The sequence below is a fragment of the Ranitomeya imitator genome, chromosome 7 (genome assembly GCF_032444005.1).
Source record: "Ranitomeya imitator isolate aRanImi1 chromosome 7, aRanImi1.pri, whole genome shotgun sequence".
NCBI lineage: Eukaryota > Metazoa > Chordata > Amphibia > Anura > Dendrobatidae > Ranitomeya > Ranitomeya imitator.
In genome coordinates, this window is record NC_091288.1 from 55,879,624 (window position 1) to 55,900,763 (window position 21,140).

Below are 21,140 nucleotides of genomic sequence, written 5' to 3' on the forward strand. Positions count from 1 at the left end.
AGAACTGAAGAGATAAGTGTGACTCATCATAGATGGATGGGCATGTGGCTGGTTCAATGGGCAAAGACCTCCACTTCGACTGAGATGCCAGCACGATGGAGATGGGGTACTGCTATGAGCTAGTTGGACCATTTTAAATTGAAGATGGACACAAAGTCAACTCCCAAACCTCCTGCCAGTTTTAGCAGACACTTTCTTCAATCACTGGAAGAGGAAAGTCTGCATTTTTCAAGAGAACCATGATTTTTATACAGGACATTGCTCCATCGCAGAATCGAAGGTTCCACTGCTTGGCTACCAGTAAAGACTTTAACCCCTTCATGACCTTTGACGTATATTTCCGCCAAAGGTAGCGTTCCTGCCTTTGATGTGGTCCACACGCCAAACCCACATCTTTCCCCGCACCTGATACTGAAGCACCGTTATGTATAGCACAGGTGATCCGACGATCAATTAAGTCTCCTCAGGGGACTATTGAAGTGAGTCTAAAGTAAGACAGAAAGTTTTTAAAAATATAAAAATAAATAAAAATTCAAATCATCCCATTTTTTTTTACATTAAAATGAAAACAATTAAAAAAAAAATACACATATTTAGGTATCGCTGCATTCAGAAAAGTCCAATCTATCAAAATATAAAATAAATTAATCCGATTGGTAAACAGCGTAACGAGAAAAAATAGCAAAATGCCAGAAATGCCGGCACAACGTTGGAATAAAATGCAATAAGATGAGATTAAAACATCGCATCTGTCCCAAAATGGTATCAGTAAAAATGTCAGCTCAGGGAGCAAAAAATAAGGGGGCACAGCGAGCATGTGGGCACACCAAATTTACACTGTTGTACAAGTTGTCCACGGACTACTTTACATTGTATCAAAGTGTCCCATGAACAGATATAATAAAATATTTACAAAAATGCGAGAGGTGTACTAACTTTTGTGAGATACTGTATGTACACAGCCAATAATGATGCCCAATTTAATTTTTAACATAACAATTTGACATTGCATTTGTGTGTGGATTTCTTAACCAATGATTTTTTTGTTTAGTGTGGGGGTGAGGAGGTAAAAGGCCATTGCAGGTCCTGCTTCTGCTTTAGCATCACTTTTGGGAAAAATGTACCGTATATGTTTGTGTAATTCACTTATTTTGGGTAAAGAAAAACCATGATCTCTGGTTTTCCAAAAAAACCTGTAGAACACACGTCTTTATTTTAAAAAAAACAACAACAACACAACAATTAGGACACAAACACAAAGAGGAAGTTAAAGTCCAGTCAATCTGTTTTTTCATGGATAGTATCTGTTAGTTTTTTACTGTAGTCTTGATACTTGTGGAGCTGTTCCATAAATCCAGGATTTGGACACACCGCTGGTCTTGCATTTTTTACAACTGAAAATGCTCTGGCAAAATTAAGCTTCTCCGTGTACATCAAATAACCAATGACTATTGCTGGTGCGCGGGACACTCCTGCATTGCAGTGGACTAGCACCACTCCATTCTGTAAAAAAAAAAAAAAAGTTGCATGAAAACAATGATTGGTACATGTATGTCCACATCTACGAGTACAAGGAGCCTGTATCACAAAATGCATGTTGCCAACGATCATATTACAGACACATGCATGGCTCTGTGTTCTTCTTGATGGTGCCTCCATGAAGCAGGTCCCTCTATAGGGCTCTTTCACACGTCAGTGTGTCCGGTACACGTGGTGACAGTTTTCACACGTACCAGAGACACTTACACAGGTAGACCAATTCAAATGAATGGGTACATGTCAGTGTGTTTCCACGGACCGTGTGTGAGCGCAGCATCATTGACCAGCGGTGACATCATCGAGGTTCCCAGCCGGGCTGAACTGCGGTGACCTCAGGACCGTGGGAAAATGCCAATGATGAGGTCACCGCAGTTCAAGCTCAGTGTCTTCACAGCAGATCACCCTGAGAATCATTGACTTTTTTTGCAGTTCACTCCATGCAGGAGGCCAGAACCGTACAGGGGACAGTAAGCATTAGTTCTTTTTTTTCTACACCTTACATTTAATTGTGTTGTGGAGTCTCGTCAGACTCTTCACCCCATCGTGCACCCGTGTATGTATGGAATGGGCTCAGGCGCTGTGCCCTCTCCATACTTGGCAGAGGCTGGCTGTAATTCATAGCTGGCATCTGCATGTAACAGAAGTGATCTGCGCTAGCTGCCATCACTGTTTAACTATGTAAATGCCACTGTCAATCTCTGACAGCACCATTTAAATAGCGCAAATCAGTTTGGTATTTGGATCCGTATACAGACCATGAAACACAGCGATTTAAACCCGGCCTATACCTGACTAGGCCCCATATGTAAACTATGCTAATTGTATACAGTGATTGAACGATGGTTGGGTGAGTGAAGGGCCATGAAAGTCTTGGCATGAACTATTAGTACTAGTTATGATTAGGCAGCCACTGTAGTTCTTTTTTGGAATACTGACAAATTTCTAGTTCCCTGCACGTGACTGTGGAGTTGGCACCATTGGAGAGTTTTTTTTGGGGGGAGGGGGCACAAAATACTAATCAAATCTTCACTTTTTAGGCTATGTGCACACATCCGGAATTGCCGCAAAAATTTCCACGGCAATTCCGCAACTCCTACCGCGGGTAAGATGCATGCGGAATTGGCATGCGTTTTCCTGCTAAACACTAACTTTTTGCAAGCGTAATTAGCTTGCAGAATGCTAGCATTTTACAAGCAATCTGTAGCATCGCTTGGAAAACTGATTGACAGGTTGGTCACACTTGTCAAACATAGTGTTTGACAAGTGTGACCAACTTTTTACTATTGATGCTGCCTATGTAGCATCAATAGTAAAATATCTAATGTTAAAAATAAAAAATCGTGATATTCTCACCTTCCGGCGGCCCCTGCAGCCTTCCCGCTCCTCGCAATGGTCCCGTTCCCAGTAATGCCTCATGGCAATGACCCCAGATGACGTAGCATCACGCGAGACCTTACGTCACCACAGGTCATTGCCATGAGGTATTACTGGGAACTGGAGCATTGCGAGGAGCGGGAAGGCTGCCGGGGCCGCCGGAAGGTGAGAATATCACGATTTTTAATTCTTTTTTTTTCTACAAGTATATGGTTCCCAGGGCCTGGAGCAGAGTCTCCTCTCCTCCACCCTGGGTACCAACCGCACATGATCTGCTTACTTCCCGCATGTTGGGCATAGCCACATGCGGAAAGTAAGCCAATCAATGCATTCCTACGTGTGCGGAATCCCCACGATTCCGCACAAAGAATGAACATGCTGCGTTTTTTTTCCGGAATGCGATTCCGCCGCAGAAAAAAACGCAACATGTGCACAAAAAGTGCAGATTGCATTCTAATAATAGGATGCTTAATGTATGCGTTTTTTTTCGCTTTTATTGCGTTTTTATAGCAGCAAACCGTCGAAAAAACACAAAAAATCCTGAACGTGTGCACACAGCCTAAAAGTTTTTTTCCAAATTGTGCATTGATGACTAATGGAATTCCTAAAACCACACACACACACACACACACACACACACACACACACACACACACACACACACACACACACACACACCAAGGATTAGAGGAATTCTCAGCAGTTGGACGCCCGCCGATTACATACTTAATGCATATTCGTTTGGAATTTGAAAATAATAAGTAATTTAGTTATTAAAGTCATGTTTGTGGGGATCTTAAGGCAATAGTTTTTCATGCATTATGTAACAAATTCATGAGTTAATTGGATAATAGCTGATTAAATATTCATTCTTTCTACACTTCACAAAATTGTATAACGGCTTTTGTAATTGGAAAGTTCCCTTTCACACCGTACTGAGTGATGGAATCACTGAAGGCTTTTCGGTGTGTCCACACATGTATACAAAACGGAAAACTTCTACGTGTCAGCGATGGTATGTAACCCGAGTGAGGTCGTTATGCAAAGTGGGATTCAGATGTCCTGTAAAGTATTCTTCACAGGGAAAGAGAACACCGCACATAACAAAGAGCAGTGCAATCTAATCTCCCAAGATGGTAATCTATGATAAATAATCCACATTAGATCTGATGAGAAGTTAATCCAATAAAAAGCCGGGAACCCATAATGTTTGGTAATGAATACCTGGAATTACTCAGAGGTCTTTGGAGGGTTAGAAGCTGAAAGAATACACAAGTGTCAGCCATACTCCCAACCTCTAGTCCCTTGAGCATCATAACAGTAAATTAATACATTAATATTCCACTCATTATATGGCACCAACATATGCCACATGATTGTGGTCACTCACATCTCTACCTGTCCACAGTAGGACTGTTTTTTTTGAAAAAATGGTGGGGACAAAAGACCAGAGGTCACTCGTACATAGACTATACAAGTTTTGGAGTCGGGAAAGGCTACAATGCCCTCAAAATAGACCAGCTCCGTTTCTTTATGGCTTCCTCCAACCCCCTTTCAGCAGGGATGTCTTGACAGACTGTAGTGAATAAGATTGAGCCCCTGCGAAGAATAAAAGGGGGGGACACAGAGATCACTGCTGCATGTGGAAGGCACCGGCCGCCTGTCAGGTTAATTCGTGAATTAATTTGTATTGATCTAGACTTCACTCGGGGGGGAAGGAACATGAATTATGTGGGTGGTTCAGGCTAGAGGGGTGAAGAACTATGGGGGTCCAGTCACATGTCAACATGTCAGATGATCCATGCTGCCCAAACCACAGGCAGCATTAGTCGAAGGCAGCCTGGCTGCATGACTGCAGAAAAGTATATTTTTCTATAAAAAGTTCCAGCATTTCAGAGAAATTATAGTTAGAAGATACGGGGACTATAGCCGGCGATGAGCGTAGTCCAGTACCGCCCCCAGCTGGCACTTTTGAGAGCCGCTCCAGATGATTGACAGGTCTCTCCCTTGCGTGTACAGAGGAACAAAAGTGTCAATCACCTGCTGCAGCTCTGGTAGGAGCCGGCCAGGGCAGAGTCAGATTCGTCTTGTCTGTGCCTATAGTTTCCTACTGGATCCTCAATTATATTTCCTCTGAAATGCTGGAGCACATCAGAGAATACTATATATAAAGATTCAACCCGTGGTTAAAGCAGCATAAGTCACCTGATAGGTTCCCCTCTAACAACATAATTTAGTCTGAGGAAAAATCCTTTAAGTATAATTTACCGTACATAGATTATAATCCTTTAAAATAATTTCCTCCATTTTCTTATGTTGTTGGGTTGAAAAAAGTTTGGGTTCGGCTAGGTGCAAATGGCAGTAGTTTCTCTCACCCTAGAGAATCGGGAAGATTATGTAAATTGCACTCTAATCAGAATGTGATCACAGTGTGATCCGATGTTCTCGAATGAGAGTATTGGAGCACACTGAGGAGAAGATGGAGACAAAAAAATGTCCATCTTCTCCATTGTGTGAGGCTGCAGAAATCGCACAGCACTCAGATGTCATCCGAGTACAGTCTTTCAGACTGTCATGCACGGCCCAGTGAAATCCAAATATTGGATCAACTTGGACGAGCTGCGATTTTGTCCTCGGATCAACTCTGTCCGTGAAAAAAAAAAAAGACAGACGTGCATGGCTCCGTATAATAAAAAAAAGACGAGTGCTTTCCATCAAAACGACAGAGAGCACTCATCCAATAATTACGGTCGTCTGTACAAGCCCTTACCTGCATTTTTGTCAATTAATGAAACGCGTTTTCTGATGCCAGCTCAACTCAGGTGAGAACAATAACACCCAGCTTCGGTGACGGAAGAGTTGGGGCACTTCCATACAAATGAGATGGTTGGCGGACTTGACAAAATAATCAGGTTCAGCCTACATTTATCTAATGACTATTGCTGCCTTTAGGTCATCGATCAAATTATTCTAAGCCCTAGGGCATATGTGTAGCAGGGGCATAGATAGCAGTTGCATACAGGCTGTGATGCCCAAAGGAAGTTTAGGACACCATTACTATAAGCTGCACATGCTAGATTAAGGAGACCGGTTACAGATCTAGGAGCTTCAAGTTATGTCTCTGTCTAGACCCAGTGAATGGATCAAACACGTGTACGCACTGTATAGAAAACAGCATCACCCACAGCCGATTTGCAGACTTGCGCTATAATACATTTTTGATGAAAAGAACTGTGAAGGTAGCATGATGGTAAACAGTTTTACATGCAAGGTGCATTTACTGATAGCCCTTGGGTCATTCTGGGGGTGGTATGGTGCCCAAATGTTCACGATAGCTGTCCTACGTAGTGATGAGTGAACGTGCTGGGATAAGGTGTTATCTGAGCATGTATTATTCGGCGTGCAGCTGCATGTCTCGTGGCTGCATGTGTTGCATCTGTCGAACAGCCACGAGACATGCAGCCGCGGGGACTCAAACGCATTATTTGAGCAAGCCGAAGAGGCTAGGTTCCCATTGCGTTAATGGGACCGCGCTAACGGACAGCGTTGCACGGCAAAATTAACGCTGTGCAACGCGTCCGTTAGCGCGCCCATTAACAGCAATGGGGACGCGCATCGCTAGCGACGTGCCGGTGTTTTGTGGCGCGCCGCGGACGCTGCTTGCAGCGTCCGAGGCGCGCCCGCGGTCCGTTCCCCGCTCTCGCAGATCGGAGATCTGCGAGAGCGGGGACGTTTAATGCGACCCCTTTATATCACATTGCGTTAGCGCAATCCGCTAGCGCTAGGTGCTAAACGGATTGCACTAACGCAATCTGAAGCTAGCCTTAGCACCTAACAATGCTCGGATAACACCTAATCCAAGCACATTCGCCACTAGTCCTAACATAAAGAGATATGACTTAGTCTGGGTTCACATTTATACAATGCTCTTTATTAAGCACATCCAAAACCCCGATGTAGTGCTCCACTGTATAAATGTGAACCCATCCTAAGTAACAAATTCTCTTTACATCAGAGCAGTCTTGTGTGTGATCATGCTTTCCTATCTGTGATGGAAAAAACAGACATCATGTTAAAAAGTACTAGGATATGGAACGTAATAAAATGACTACCTGCAGCCTTGCCTCCTCTATGAAAGCAAAGCATTCCGGGAAATGAGAAGATAGGTCCGTCTCTGGCAGATCAAGGATGGAAAGTTTCTTATAGGTGAATTCATCTGGAAAAACATTTTCTACTCCATATGCGACATTCAAGATATGTGTGACCTAGACAGAAAAGACCACATGGAACTAAGCTCTGAAATGAAAGGATAAAGTTGAGCAGAAAGATTCACAGGACCCTTGTCGAGCCGCCATGTTGATACCAGCGGACCGGAGCCTTGCAAACCTCCCCTACCTTTCAGCATTTTCGGCACTTCTTCCGATTAGTAGTCTGGCCATAACGTCACTGAAGATAAACCACTGACGTGGCCACTGGACCGGGGTCCTACAAACTTTTTGATGAACTTTAGATACAGACAACTTTATACGGTATATATTAAAAATGTTCCACCGTTTGGCTTTATTCTGATGGGACAGTTTTTACTAGCTTTACCTATCTTTTTCTTACCACTTTGAATCCGATTTATGATAACATCAAAGTTTAACTCAACTTTGATGTGATCTTGGTCATAAATCACATCAAAGGAGCTCAGACAAACTCATCTATGGGACCAGACCAGAAGACTAGCCTTTGTTTCCCACATTAATGAGATTTAGGCCCCTGTGACCATGATGTCAGATCGCAGTCGTCCATTCTTGGACCACTTCTGGAATGTGCTAGCTACTGGATACTGGTAACGCTCTACAAGACCTGCTGTTTTGGAGATGCTCTGACCCAGTTATCCAGCCATCGCAATCTAGCCCTTCTCAGATCTATGTCTGCTCATTTTTCCTGCTTATGACACATCTATGTCAACATCTGTGTATGTGTATAAATCTACATGGAAAATCTGATCCCACTTGTGCTGCAGGCTACATTTATGACAGAATATTGGTATCTGATATCAGTAGCCTTGCCAGTTCCTTATAATAATAAGCCTCCATTTATTTGGGATAATTTTCCCTTTTACTAAACCCAGGAAAAATTTTGTTGCAAGAATGAAACGTGATTGTCTGGTTGAAGTAAAACTACCTGAATTGTATCCTTCACCATTTAAAAAGTGCAGATTATCTATCTACAGGACATCCTAAATAATAAATGAGAGCACCAAACGTGTAGATAGAAGGCTGTAGATGAAGTTTCATTCCCCATGCCCATTACGTTTCTTCACCATTCACCTTGCTATCGGGGACATTTGTTTTACCTGGTACTTTTTCAGTGTATCATGGTCCTGGGCAACATCTTGCGACCCTGGCAAAAGAAGAGTAAAACATCAATGTACAGGACAGGATAGAATATTTTTATACATAACTAGCTGAAGAGTCCGGCGTTGCCTGGGCATAGTAAATATCTGTGGTTAGTTATAGCACCTCACTTCTCTTATTTTCCCATCACGCCTCTCATTTTCCCCATCACATCTTTCATTTTCCCTCTCACATCTCTCATTTTCTCCCTCACACCTCTCATTTTCCCTCTCACTCCTCTTATTTTCCCCCTCACTCCTCTCATTCCCCCCTAACACTTGTCATTTCGACCTCACATCTGTCATTTTCCGATCACTATTTTCCCTCACTCCTCTCATTCCCCCCTAACACTTGTCATTTCGACCTCACATCTGTCATTTTCCGATCACTCCACTATTTTCCCTCACTCCTCTCATTTTGCACTCACACCTCTCATTTTCACCTCAGTATATACATGTTTGTCATCTCCCTTATAGATAGTATACACCTGTATGTCATCTCATGTATATAGTATATACCTATATGTCATCTCCCCTGTATATAGTATATATCTGTGTGTCATCTCCTCCTGTATATAGTATATACCTGTATGTCATCTCCTCCTATATATAGTGTTGTGAATTCTGTGGCAGAGCTCCCTCCTGTGGTCACAAGTGGTACTTCGGCTGGTTCTCTCTGTGAGCTTCTGTTGGTGGAGGAAAGTGGTACTGCGGCTTCTGAGTTTCCTTCCTCAGGTGATGTGGTGAAGTCGTTAGGTGCTTCTCTATTTAACGCCACCTAGTGCTTTGATCCTGGCTTCCAGTCAATGTTCTAGTATTGGACCTGTTTCCTCCTGGATCGTTCCTGTGGCCTGCTGCTCTGCATAGCTAAGTTCCTCTTTGCTATTTGTTTGCTGTTTTTTTCTGTCCAGCTTGTCTATTTGTTTTTTTCTGCTTGCTGGAAGCTCTGGGACGCAGAGGGTGTACCTCCGTGCCGTTAGTTCGGTACGAAGGGTCTTTTTGCCCCCTTTGCGTGGTTTTTGTAGGGTTTTGTGTTGACCGCAAAGTTACCTTTCCTATCCTCGCTCTGTTCAGAAAGTTGGGCCTCACTTTGCTAAATCTATTTCATCTCTACGTTTGTCTTTTCATCTTAACTCACAGTCATTATATGTGGGGGCTGCCTTTTCCTTTGGGGTATTTCTCTGAGGCAAGGTAGGCTTATTTTCTATCTTCAGGCTAGCTAGTTTCTCAGGCCGTGCCGAGTTGCATAGGCAGCGTTAGGCGCAATCCACGGCTGCCTTTAGTGTGGTTGGAGAGGATTAGGGATTGCGGTCAACAGAGTTCCCACGTCTCAGAGCTCGTTCTTGTTTTTTGGGTTATTGCCAGGTCACTGTATGTGCGCTGACCTCTATGTCCATTGTGGTACTGAATTACCTTTCACAACAATATAGCATATACCTGTATGTCATCTCCTCCTGTATATAGTATATACCTGTAGGTCATCTGCTCCTGTATATAGTATATACCTGTGTGTCATCTCCTCCTGTTTATAGTATATACCTGTATGTCATCTTTTCCTGTATATAGTATGTACCTGTATGTCATCTCCTCCTCTATATAGTATATACCTGTGTGTCATCTCTCCTGTATATAGTATATACCTGTGTGTTATCTCCCCTGTACATAGTATATATCTGTATGTCATCTCCTCCTGTATTAGACCTCGTTCACACGTTATTTGGTCAGTATTTTTACCTCAGTATTTGTAAGCTAAATTGGCAGCCTGATAAATCCCGAGCCAACAGGAAGCCCTCCCCCCTGGCAGTATATATTAGCTCACACATACACATAATAGACAGGTCGTGACTGACAGCTGGCGTATGTCCTATATGGTACATTTGTTGCTCTTGTAGTTTGTCTGCTTATTAATCAGATTTTTATTTTTGAGGGATAATACCAGACTTGTGTGTGTTTTAGGGCGAGTTTCGTGTGTCAAGTTGTGTGTGTTGAGTTGCGTGTGGCGACATGCATGTAGCGACTTTTGTGAGATGAGTTTTGTGTGGCGACATGTGTGTAGCAACTTTTTGTGTGTCGAGTTGAATGTGACAGGTTAGTGTAGCAAGTTGTGTGCAGCAAGTTTTGCGCATGGCGAGTTTTGCGCATGCGTGTTCTCTCGGCGTGCGTGTCATCTGAACCGCACAGAATCTGCGCATGTCCGGATGTAACAGTACGCACAGCCTCTACAGGAGATGACATCGATATGCGTGTCAGCTGAACCGCACCACACTGCGCTTGCGCAAACTATGCTGCTAACCTAGATACAGTGTTCGTGAAACCTGAACCACACAGGATCTGCGCATGTCCGGATGTCACAGTGCGCACAGTCGCTACAAGAGATGATATCGATATGCGTGTCAGCTGAACCGCACAACACTGCGCTTGCGCAAACTATGCTGCTAACCTAGATACAGCGTAGTACTAATTGGTGCCTATACCAGCGCAGGAAACAAAAGTGGTGTGACTACAGAAGGGAGCGTGCGCCCTCATTAAGATAATTTATAGGTTATCAGTTATAGCAGTATTTGATACGGAAAGAAACTAATATGTTTGGTGATATACTAACAAATCAATGAATAAAATTTACCGTGGGCCATGATAACTATACGATTCATTATACCAGATTTGGCTAGGAACCACAATAAATATATCTAATATATAATTGCCTAGAATACTACTTCCTGCAATTTGTGCCAACTTCCTGTCCGGAGCTAATGTCCGGAGCTAATGTCCGGAGCTAATGTCCGGAGCTAATGTCCGGAGATAAGTGACGTCAACAGTGTCCAGTGTCTGATTGGTTGCCGCCTGCTGCGAGCGACCAATCAGAAACGTGCCGTACTGTGACACACTCCGCCCGCCATTTTGGTGTGATTTTTGAATTTTTACCTCACAGCAAGTTTCTACTGCGTGGAGGCGGGCCCAGTGACGTTGCTCTTCAAGCTCCTGCCGAATTTCGTCAAAAAAATGATAATACCATTTACCAAAACTATATATATTTAGTTGTGAAGTGGTTCAGTGACATTTTCACACCAATTTTGAACTTTTGTTTGGTGTTTTCTCCATATACTGCCTATTATTCACTGACTGTTATACTGAGAGACTGCCGTTTATTAACCTCTTCTTTGCCACATTGGGTATATTGCTCTATTATTTGCCACATAAGGACATTGTCCATTATTGCCCAGCAATTTCTCTGCAATATAAACTGCCTATTTAATACCTGATGGGCACACAAGTATGCGCCAGTATGGGTACTAAGAGCCTTTCCACATAATAATGAAATATTTTAAAATGTCATAGAACATACCAATATACATAGTTATTGATACATATTATTTATTATTTACATTATTGTTCTTAAGCAAAGAACCGTTGTTGTGGCATTTGCCACAACACGCAAAGTTGTCGTCTGATGTCTTTCATCCCTCCCCTCATAAGCATGTTCATGGATCCTGTGTAACTGTACCTTAAATAACAAGAATTGTCAAGAGCTGGTGAGTGCAGCCATTTTTTGTTCTTTCTTACTATTATTTATTAATTGTATTATTCTTACATTTGAATAAATAAAGTATATATGGATTCTAGACTCCCGATTCTTTAGAATCGGGCTGCCATCTAGTATTACATATTATTATAAACCTATTAGCATAGCATGTAGGCTGATCACATGTATATAGTGCAGTATAGAATATTCTTAGAACCTTATTGATATAAACAAAAGTTGATGTCTCAGATAGCCACAGCTAATACTGTGTTTCCCCTTAACATATAGAGGATAAAATAGTAGCATGGTTAGCAACAGATTTCCATAGCCGGCAACCGCAAATCAAACTAAGCCCATCTCACGGGACCCCAACCTTAAAGTAATACAAGTGGAAAATTACAAATATATATATATATATATATATATATATATATATATATATATATAATTACAAGAAGCATGCATAGGAGACGTTTTCATTGAGGCCTCGTAGGGCTATGCAATTAATGCGATAGATCCATGCGCACTCCTTCTGTAGGAGGAGTCTATCAAAATCACCTCCCCTTGGATTCTGCGTATATACCTCAATGATGCTGAAGGATATGTTAACACTGCCACCATGGAAATCATTCATATGTCTGACTATAGGGGTATCACGCCTGTGCTTAATATCCCCCATGTGTTCCCCTACACGTCTCCTAAACTCTCTCCAAGTTTTACCCACATAGTCTTTTGGGCAGCTGCATGTAGCTATATAGATTAGTCCACTGGTTTTACAATTAGCGAAATCACGAATGTAAAACTTTTTTCCAGTTGAAGAGCTGAGGATAAATTTTCCTGGTCTCATAAATCGACAATTAACACAGCCTCCGCATCTAAAAAACCCACATGTCTTACGGTCAAGCCAAGTTCCCAACGGGGTTGATCTCTTAAAATGGCTATGAACCAGATTGTATCGGTACTTGTATTGACGTCTGAGATCTCACTATTAAGATGCATATGAGCCATCTCCACTGCCGTGTTTTTCACGCCAGAACTGACAGACCTTGCTCGTTAGTGTATCTAATATATAATTGCCTAGAATACTACTTCCTGCAATTTGTGCCAACTTCCGTGGCTTTGTCCGGAGCTAATGTCCGGAGCTAATGTCCGGAGCTAATGTCCGGAGCTAATGTCCGGAGATAAGTGACGTCAACAGTGTCCAGTGTCTGATTGGTTGCCGCCTGCTGCGAGCGACCAATCAGAAACGTGCCATACTGTGACACACTCCGCCCGCCATTTTGGTGTGATTTTTGAATTTTTACCTCACAGCAAGTTTCTACTGCGTGGAGGCGGGCCCAGTGACGTTGCTCTTCAAGCTCCTGCCGAATTTCGTCAAAAAAATGATAATACCATTTACCAAAACTATATATATTTAGTTGTGAAGTGGTTCAGTGACATTTTCACACCAATTTTGAACTTTTGTTTGGTGTTTTCTCCATATACTGCCTATTATTTTTGTTCTTTCTTACTATTATTTATTAATTGTATTATTCTTACATTTGAATAAATAAAGTATATATGGATTCTAGACTCCCGATTCTTTAGAATCGGGCTGCCATCTAGTTTGTCAATAAACGTTTCAAAACTTATGACATTATTTTAATTGTACTTCAGTAACCATAGAAACATCTGTCTATAAGATTTAAATCACTCAAGCAGAAAAATGCAAAAAACAAAATCTATGTCAGTCGGAAAACTTTTGGCTACAACTCTGTTCATGCATGACCCAATATTCAGTAATAGAGCACTGATGGATTATATAGTTTCACCTACATATCTTTGAATATGTCTGTTTCTGTCTGATAAAGCAACAGAAGGAAATATGGTCTTGTGCCATTTCGATACTACACCATGTAGCGTAGTGTCTACTGAATGATCACTACCATGTGGATGATTCTATTAAACAGGTAGAATTATTAACCGAGTGTCTTTGGCGTGCTGAAAAAATATGTTTGAGTCCCCGCGGCTGCATGTCTCGCTGCTGTTACACATGCAGGGATTGTTAGGCAAGGGGACTTGAACATATTATCTGAGCACGCTGAAGACACTCGGTTAGGAACTGAGCATGCCCCTAAAAGGGCGCTAACAAGCCCCTTTATTTTGACCAATGAAAGGACACGAACAAGTCCCTTTATTTTGTCCACGGGAAGGACACCAACAAGCTCCTTTATTTTGGTCAAGGGAAGGACACCAACAAGCCCATTTATTTTGTACATGGGAAGGATGCCAACAAGCTCCTTTATTTTGGTCATGGGAAGGACACCAGCAAGAAACTTTATTTTGTCCACGGGAAGGACGCCAACAAGCCCCTTTATTTTGGCCAAGGGAAGAACGCCAACAAGATCCTGTATTTTGGCCAAAGGAAAGATGCCAACAAGCTCCTTTATTTTGGCCAAGGAAAAGACGCCAACAAGCCCCTTTATTTTGGCCAAGAGAAGGACACCAACAAGACCTTTTATTTTGGCCAAGGGAAGAACACCAACAAGATCCTGTATTTTGGCCAAGGGAAAGATGCCAACAAGCTCCTTTTTTTTGGCCAAAGGAGAGACGCGAACAAGCTCCTTAGTTTGGCCAAGAGAAGGACACCAACAAGACCTTTTATTTTGGCCAAGGGAAGGATGCCAACAAGCCCCTTTATTTTGTCCACCTGGAAGGACGCCAACAAGTCCCTTTATTTTTGCAAAGGGAAGGACACCAACAAGCAGTATTATTTTGTCCAAGGGAAGGACACCAACAAGTCCCTTCATTTTGGCCAAGGCATTTACAGTAGTCAGAGCTATAGTAGTAGACCAAACCTTGGCCACAAATGAAGAAAGAAAGCCGCTTTCTCTATGATGAATATACAGACAGAAATTCTGCTAAACATGGTGCTGCTCCTCCCTCTTATGTGGTGGGTTTGAAGTTTGTAACAAGTATCTTCTCCTGTGCCGACCACTAAAAAACTGACCTCAAGTGCTTGTTCTCCATTTAAAGAGGTTTTGCAGTTTCAGGAAAAAAATGGTCCCTGGCTGCCATTTGTTTTAATTAAAAACCCAACACATAATGAATTTCTCCTCACTCGCCCTCCCCAGGTCCAGCATTAAGTCACCACAACTACTCCCGGTGGGTGATTGCTTGCAGTACTGCCGACATCACTATAAACAATAACTGAGCTCAGCGGCTCTGACCAAGCTGACATCAAGAGCAGCTCATCTCACTAAATGGCGGCAGTGCTGTCGATGTGACGTCAGCGCTGTAGACGATAACAGACAGCAGGAAACTCAAACAAACTGCAGCCACAGAACAGTTTTCCAAAACTAGAAAGCCCCTTTAAAAAGATGATCTTCAGTAGCAGTGTATGTTAGGGTTCGCTCACACCATCATATTATCGGTCCGAGTGTAATCTGACAAAACATCCGATCGCACTCAGACCAATGTTATTCTATGGGGCTGTCTGTGCACATGTCCTGAGCCAGTCCGTAGGGAAAAACAAAACAAAAAAAAACTGTAGGATGTCCGAGTTGGATCTGATATTCACACTTGGCCATGCAAGTCAACGAGTGCGTGGAAAACATCGGACTGCACTTGGATGACCTCTGAGTGCAGTCTGATTTTCGCTCACTGATACAATGGAGAATATGGAGACATTTTTTTTCCATCTTCTCCTCATCTGAAAGAATCGGATCAAACTATGATCAGAGTGTCATTAGCACAATCAACCCGATGGGAGAATTTATGGTCGTGTGACTCCAGCCTTATCCTAATTACTGCAGAAGATTGCGGCACTCCACTATTAAGAACATTGTCAGCCACCTAGAAGTGCTGTGCCCTGTATAACACACAGTAAGGAGAACATATTACAACAAGTCACAGTGCGTCCACTCACCAAGTAAAAGCCATGGCTTGATGAGCCCAATCTGCAGGTCGAGGCTGAGGTCCTGCACATATCCACAGGCCGGTCCATCCTGCTGATCCGGATCATCCACCACTTGCACTAGAGAACCTTTCCAAGTCTCTATAATTCTCTTCCCGGATAAGGTTGTCACTCTCGTACATTGCTTCTTGAGTCTGTTTTTGGAGAAACCTTTGATTTCATCTCCAAGTGAGTGCATCACATGGGTGTTCAGTCCCCTAGAAGCAGCGGAGGATTAGGGGGTAGCACAGCTGCCCAGTATCCCTGCAGTGTCAGCTTCTGTCTGTGGGCACAAATTGCTGTTATATATTCTACACCGCCTGCCATTGGGTCTTCTGTCACTAAGTCCCATTGGTTGCTCTGTACAACCCTCAATCCAGAAAAGTGAAGCCTGCAGCAACAAGAGGAACATTGCTGGCAGACACAATACAGGAGCGCCCCCTGCTGGCAGCTTTGGTGCATCTATAGATGTGCACTTTGCTGCAGAAAGTCATTTGGTCCAGCTCACACTAAGGCTATGTGCACACGATGCGGATTTTGCAGCGGATCTGCAGCGTTTCCGCAGCCGTGGATCCGCAGCAATTTCCCATGAGTTTACAGTACAATGTAAACTTATGGGAAACCAAAAACGCTGTGCCCATGCTGCAGAAAAAGCCGCGCGGAAACGCAGCGGATTATTTTCCGCAGTATGTCAATTCTTTGTGCGGAATCCGCAGCAGTTTTCCATCTGCTCCAATAGAAAACTGCAGATGGAAAACCGCAGCGGAATCTGCAGTAGAATCCGCCATAAATGCGCATTAAAAACCGCAGCGGAAAAATCAGCAGTGGCCCATTCTACGTGTGCACATAGCCTGAGGCAATGTGCACACGTTGCGGGTTAGGCGTAGGAATTTCTGGTGCGGATTCTGCCTCTGCTGGCAGAAAACGCACCTGCGGTTCCGCAGCGTTTTTTGTGCGTTTTTGCTGCGGTTTTCTTGCGGCTTTGCTGCGGTTTTTACCCCTGCGGTTTTCTATAATGGAATGGGTACAAAAATGCTGCAGATTCACAAAAAAGAAGTGACATGCTACTTCTTTTAAACCGCAGCGTTTCCGCAGCGGATTTTCCGCAAAGTGTGCACAGCATTTTTTTTTCTCATTGATTTACATTGTACTGTAAATCAATTGCGGATCTGCAGCGTTTCTGCACCACAAAAAACACTGCCGATCCGCAGAGAATCCGCAACGTGTGCACATAGCCTTAGCAGCTTTGCTGCAGCTTTTCCTTTTTCATGGTCATTCTCACATGGTTGGAAATTCTCCAATAGTTACAAAGCTGCTGGCTGATTATTTTCCCTCCTATGAGTAATTATTGAGTAATTGTAACGATATATTCACAATCACCTGTTAGGCCTCTTTCACACTACAGTCTTTCGGCGTCAGTCAAAAACCGCCATTTTCGTGAAATGGCGGATCCGCCATTTTTTTTTGGCGGATCCGCTATTTTCCCATTGACTTGCATTAGAGACGGATTGTGGCGGATGGTCGTCCGTTCCATCCGCCATGCGACGGATCCATCGATATTTGGCGGACGTTGTCTAGACATTGACGGACTTTGTAACGTTTTTTGGCGCCGCCGAAAAGGCGGACCGCGGCGGATCCGTCGTGTCCGCCTTTTTTTAGAATGGGCGCCTATGGGCGACGGATCCGTCGCGATCCGCTTTTTGGCGGATCCGTCGCCTCAATCCGCTTTTTTTGATTGAGCATGCTCCAAAAAGTGGATACTTTGCCCAGACAACCCAAAAACTATATGAAGAGGACAGGTCATTCCCAAATGTACCAGCCAGCAAGAGAGACCCTTCAATGCAAGAGAGACCCAGCCAGACCCTGCCAGCAAGACCTTGCCAGCCAGCCAGAGAGGCCCTGCCAGCTAGCCAGAGAGGCCCTGCCAGCCAGAGACACACTGCCAGACCCTGCAAGCAAGACCTTGCCAGCCAGGCCCTGCCAGCCAGCCAGAGAGGCCCTGCCAGCCAGCCAGAGAGGCCCTGCCAGCCAGAGACACACTGCCAGACCCTGCAAGCAAGACCTTGCCAGCCAGGCCCTGCCAGCCAGCCAGAGAGGCCCTGCCAGCCAGCCAGAGAGGCCGTGCCAGCCAGCCAGAGAGGCCCTGCCAGCCAGCCAGAGAGGCTGTGCCAGCCAGACCCTGCCTGAGACAGGCATGTGAGTACTGCCATCCAGCGTGCGTGCGTGCGTGCGTGTGTGTGCATTTGTGTATGACGTACTGAGTACAACAAGAGCTTTTAAAACCTGAATCCAACCTGAGGCCTGCCGTCGTCCTGCAACAGCCAGTGCCCTGCTACAGTCCAGATCCACCCCGAGGCCTGCCACTGTGAATATATCAAGCTCCAGCTGGAGGACTGATGGCCGTGTGTGTGTGTGTGTATTTTTGTACTGCTGTGTGCTTTTGTATGTATGTGTTTTTACGTGCCTGCACCTTATTATGCCTTCGTCAATATTATGCCTTTTCATGTGTTATGCTTGCGTTATGACTCTGCTTGCAGGTATGTTTGTTTGCATCTTGTTGGTTGCATGTGCATTTGTCAATGCCATATTGGTTAATGTTGATTTTTGATGTATTTACTAAAGGTACCGTCACACGCTGCAGCGATACCGACAACGATTCGGATCACTGCAGCGTCGCTGTTTGGTTGCTGGAGAGCTGTTACACAGACCGCTCTCCAGCGACCAACGATGCCGGTAACCAGGGTAAACATCGGGTAACTAACTGCAGAGCCGCGCTTAGTAACCCGATGTTTACCCTGGTTACCAGTGTAAAAGTAAAAAAAAAAGGTAAATTCCGCTGTCTGTCCCCGTGCTGTGCTTCTCTGCATTGTGAGCGCCATCCAGCCGTAAAGCAGAGTACAGCGGTGACGTCACCACTCTGCTTTCCGGCCGCTGTGCTTACACAGGGCAGAGAAGCAGAGCGCCGAGGGACAGACAGAAGGTGGCTGTGTGTGCGTGCGTGCGTGTGCCTGCCTGCCCTGTTTATATGTTTTTCATACTATGCTGGTATTTTGAATAGCTGTGGTGTAAAATGTGTTTTGTGTGTGTGTATAAATGATGTGTGATGTGTTCTGCATCTTTGTTGTTTTCCATAATGTACTTGTATTTCAAATAAAGAGCAGTGTAGCTCCTACTGTACCCTAAAAAAAAGAAAATTTTAAAAAATATAGTAATAAAAATTTCACAAAACTGTCAGTAGTCTCATTTCAAGATAAATGTAATATTGGGTAAACATGCAGTAAAGGTTATATATATAAATGTGTAATGCAAATCTTTGCTATAGAATATGTTATCTGGTTTTAGAAAATACAAACTGTAGGGTAATCATAATTAACAATTTTGGGGATTGGTATTTTAATTTCGAATGAGGAACATTTTTTATAAGGTTAAACTTTGTTTAGGTGGGTTTTACCAGCATGCACATTGCGCATATCAAGTTCTAAGTAGTTTTGGTGTTGCTTTAAAGGGATTTTTTGGGGGTTTTTTCTTTGTGGGGAAACAGGAGGTAGAGGGTTTGGCAGCTTGTGCATATCAAGTTTGACGGTTAAGAATTTTTTTTTTCTTTTGTGGTGGGGGAAATCAAAAATAAGTTGGCACTGTAGGTACTGACCCAAGACGTACACAAGCAGGCTCCCCAATTTTTTTAAAAAGTTGTAAGTGTAAAGTCCCTACAGCTGCATCTATCCTTTTGTATAGTAGCTTAGAACTCTCTTTATACTTGCAGATTCTAGGGACCAAGAGGACCCAAGCAAGGGACCGACCGACCCAAGCTATACGCAAGCCCCAAGTTTTGGAAACAGATGTAAGTGTAAAGTCCTGAAAGCTGCATCTATCTATCTATCCTTTTGTATAGTAGCTTAGAACTCCCTTTATGCTTACAGATTCTAGGGACCAAGTGGACCCAAGCAAGGGACCGACCAACCCAAGATAGACGCAAGATCATAATGTCTTCTTCTGAGAGCCCCCCAGCACATCATCAGCAAACTGAGGTGTTAATTTTTTTTCTTCATAAATTTTTTATTTTGGTGCAACAATGGCAATTGTATTTTAAGCCTTTATGTGTTTATTCTGTATTCACAGGAATATGAAGCAGAGGGGCTAACAGAAGGAGACGGACAGGGTGGAGAAATACAAGGAGCGGGAGCGCATAGTGTAAGTTTTGAACAGACCGATCCTCACATACAATGCACTACACCCAACACAAACATTCAGCACAGCACACAATACATATGCCTCGATCAAAGAACATTATTAATTTTATTATTTTTTTTAAATTAGTCTTCACAATCCGGGGCTCGACGTAGAGTTCCTCAAAGCACCTCCCATAGTCGTCGGAATGATAATCGCGGCGGTCGCCGAAGAGTAAGTTCCTTTTTGGTTTGGTGTTTAGTAAAATGTAAAATTCATGTGTTGTAATCTTTCCCTTTTTATTCTTATCTTTTTGTTAGGCTTCACAGCGTGCTCCCGAACAAGATGATGAAGAGGAGGGCATCGATGTGAACACCCTCATCGAAGCAGTACAAAGTCAGGAGCCGCTGTGGAACATGTCGGACCGCCGCCATGCTGACCAGTTAATCACCCGACGGCTATGGGAGGAAGTGTGCAGTGCTGTTATGGATAACTGGGAGGAACTCGATGCTGGGGCCCAGGATCTAGCGCGTAAGTATTCACACTTCATAACCTTATGTTAGCATGATTTAATGTGGTGTATAGTAACCAATTTTTGCTTTCTCTTTCCAGGTAACAGGATTATCGTGCGGTGGCGGTCACTCAGGGATCGCTTCAAGAGGGAATTCAATAAGGAGATGCAGGCCCCGAGTGGATCTAGAGGACGCAGGAGCAGATACAAACATGCCAGAGCCCTGTCGTTCCTCCGGTCGACGCTGCTGAGCACAAGGTAAATATTCAACACCACATATTTTCAGTCAAACTGTAAAAATGTGTAACCTTCAATTTTTTTTGCAGCAAGGGCAATTGTAATATCCAGATACTAATTTTTTTTTTCTTCTTTAACAGCACTTTCTGCAGCACTCGGGAGCCTGCATCAGAGTTGCACCCCTCTGGAGCGATCCCTCAAGAGTCCGCCACCGGGGACCACGTCGACCCCTCTGTTTCTGCACCTTCCCTTTCGTTTGATCCCTCAGCCTCATCCACCAGCGCTGGAGCAGCAGGGCGGACTTCGTCACTTGAAGCTGCAGGTGATGAGTTAGAGTTCCCTTTACCCCACCCCTCTGCCACTGCCGCAACATCTAGACCAACTTTGTGGTCAGGACGGCAGCGCCAGAGAGGTCAGGAAAGGAGCTATGCGCCTGACTTTTTGCAGCTGAATGCATCCTTTCACAGTGCCATCA

General features: G+C 43.7%; 1 protein-coding gene across 1 annotated transcript; it reads right to left on the bottom strand.

The window, feature by feature from the left end:
• Positions 1-1,191: 1,191 nt before the first annotated feature.
• Positions 1,192-16,063, bottom strand: DUSP19 (dual specificity phosphatase 19). Its single transcript, XM_069733243.1, has 4 exons — positions 15,724-16,063; positions 8,258-8,304; positions 7,026-7,178; positions 1,192-1,503 (listed from the first exon to the last, which is right to left on the bottom strand). Exons 1-4 carry the CDS (start codon positions 15,947-15,949, stop codon positions 1,279-1,281), a joined length of 651 nt encoding a protein of 216 aa, XP_069589344.1. The 5' UTR covers positions 15,950-16,063; the 3' UTR covers positions 1,192-1,278.
• Positions 16,064-21,140: the final 5,077 nt, after the last annotated feature.

Bases quoted from the DNA above. Each gene is read 5' to 3' on its own strand.
- DUSP19 (XM_069733243.1), bottom strand. From the start codon at position 15,949: ATGCACTCACTTGGAGATGAAATCAAAGGTTTCTCCAAAAACAGACTC. The intron at 8,305-15,723 runs GTGAGTGGACGC...TTCTTTTGCCAG, and splicing joins CAAGCCATGGCTTTTACTTG to GGTCGCAAGATGTTGCCCAG. The intron at 1,504-7,025 runs GTAGTCATTTTA...TTTTTTTTACAG, and splicing joins TAGAGGAGGCAAGGCTGCAG to AATGGAGTGGTGCTAGTCCA.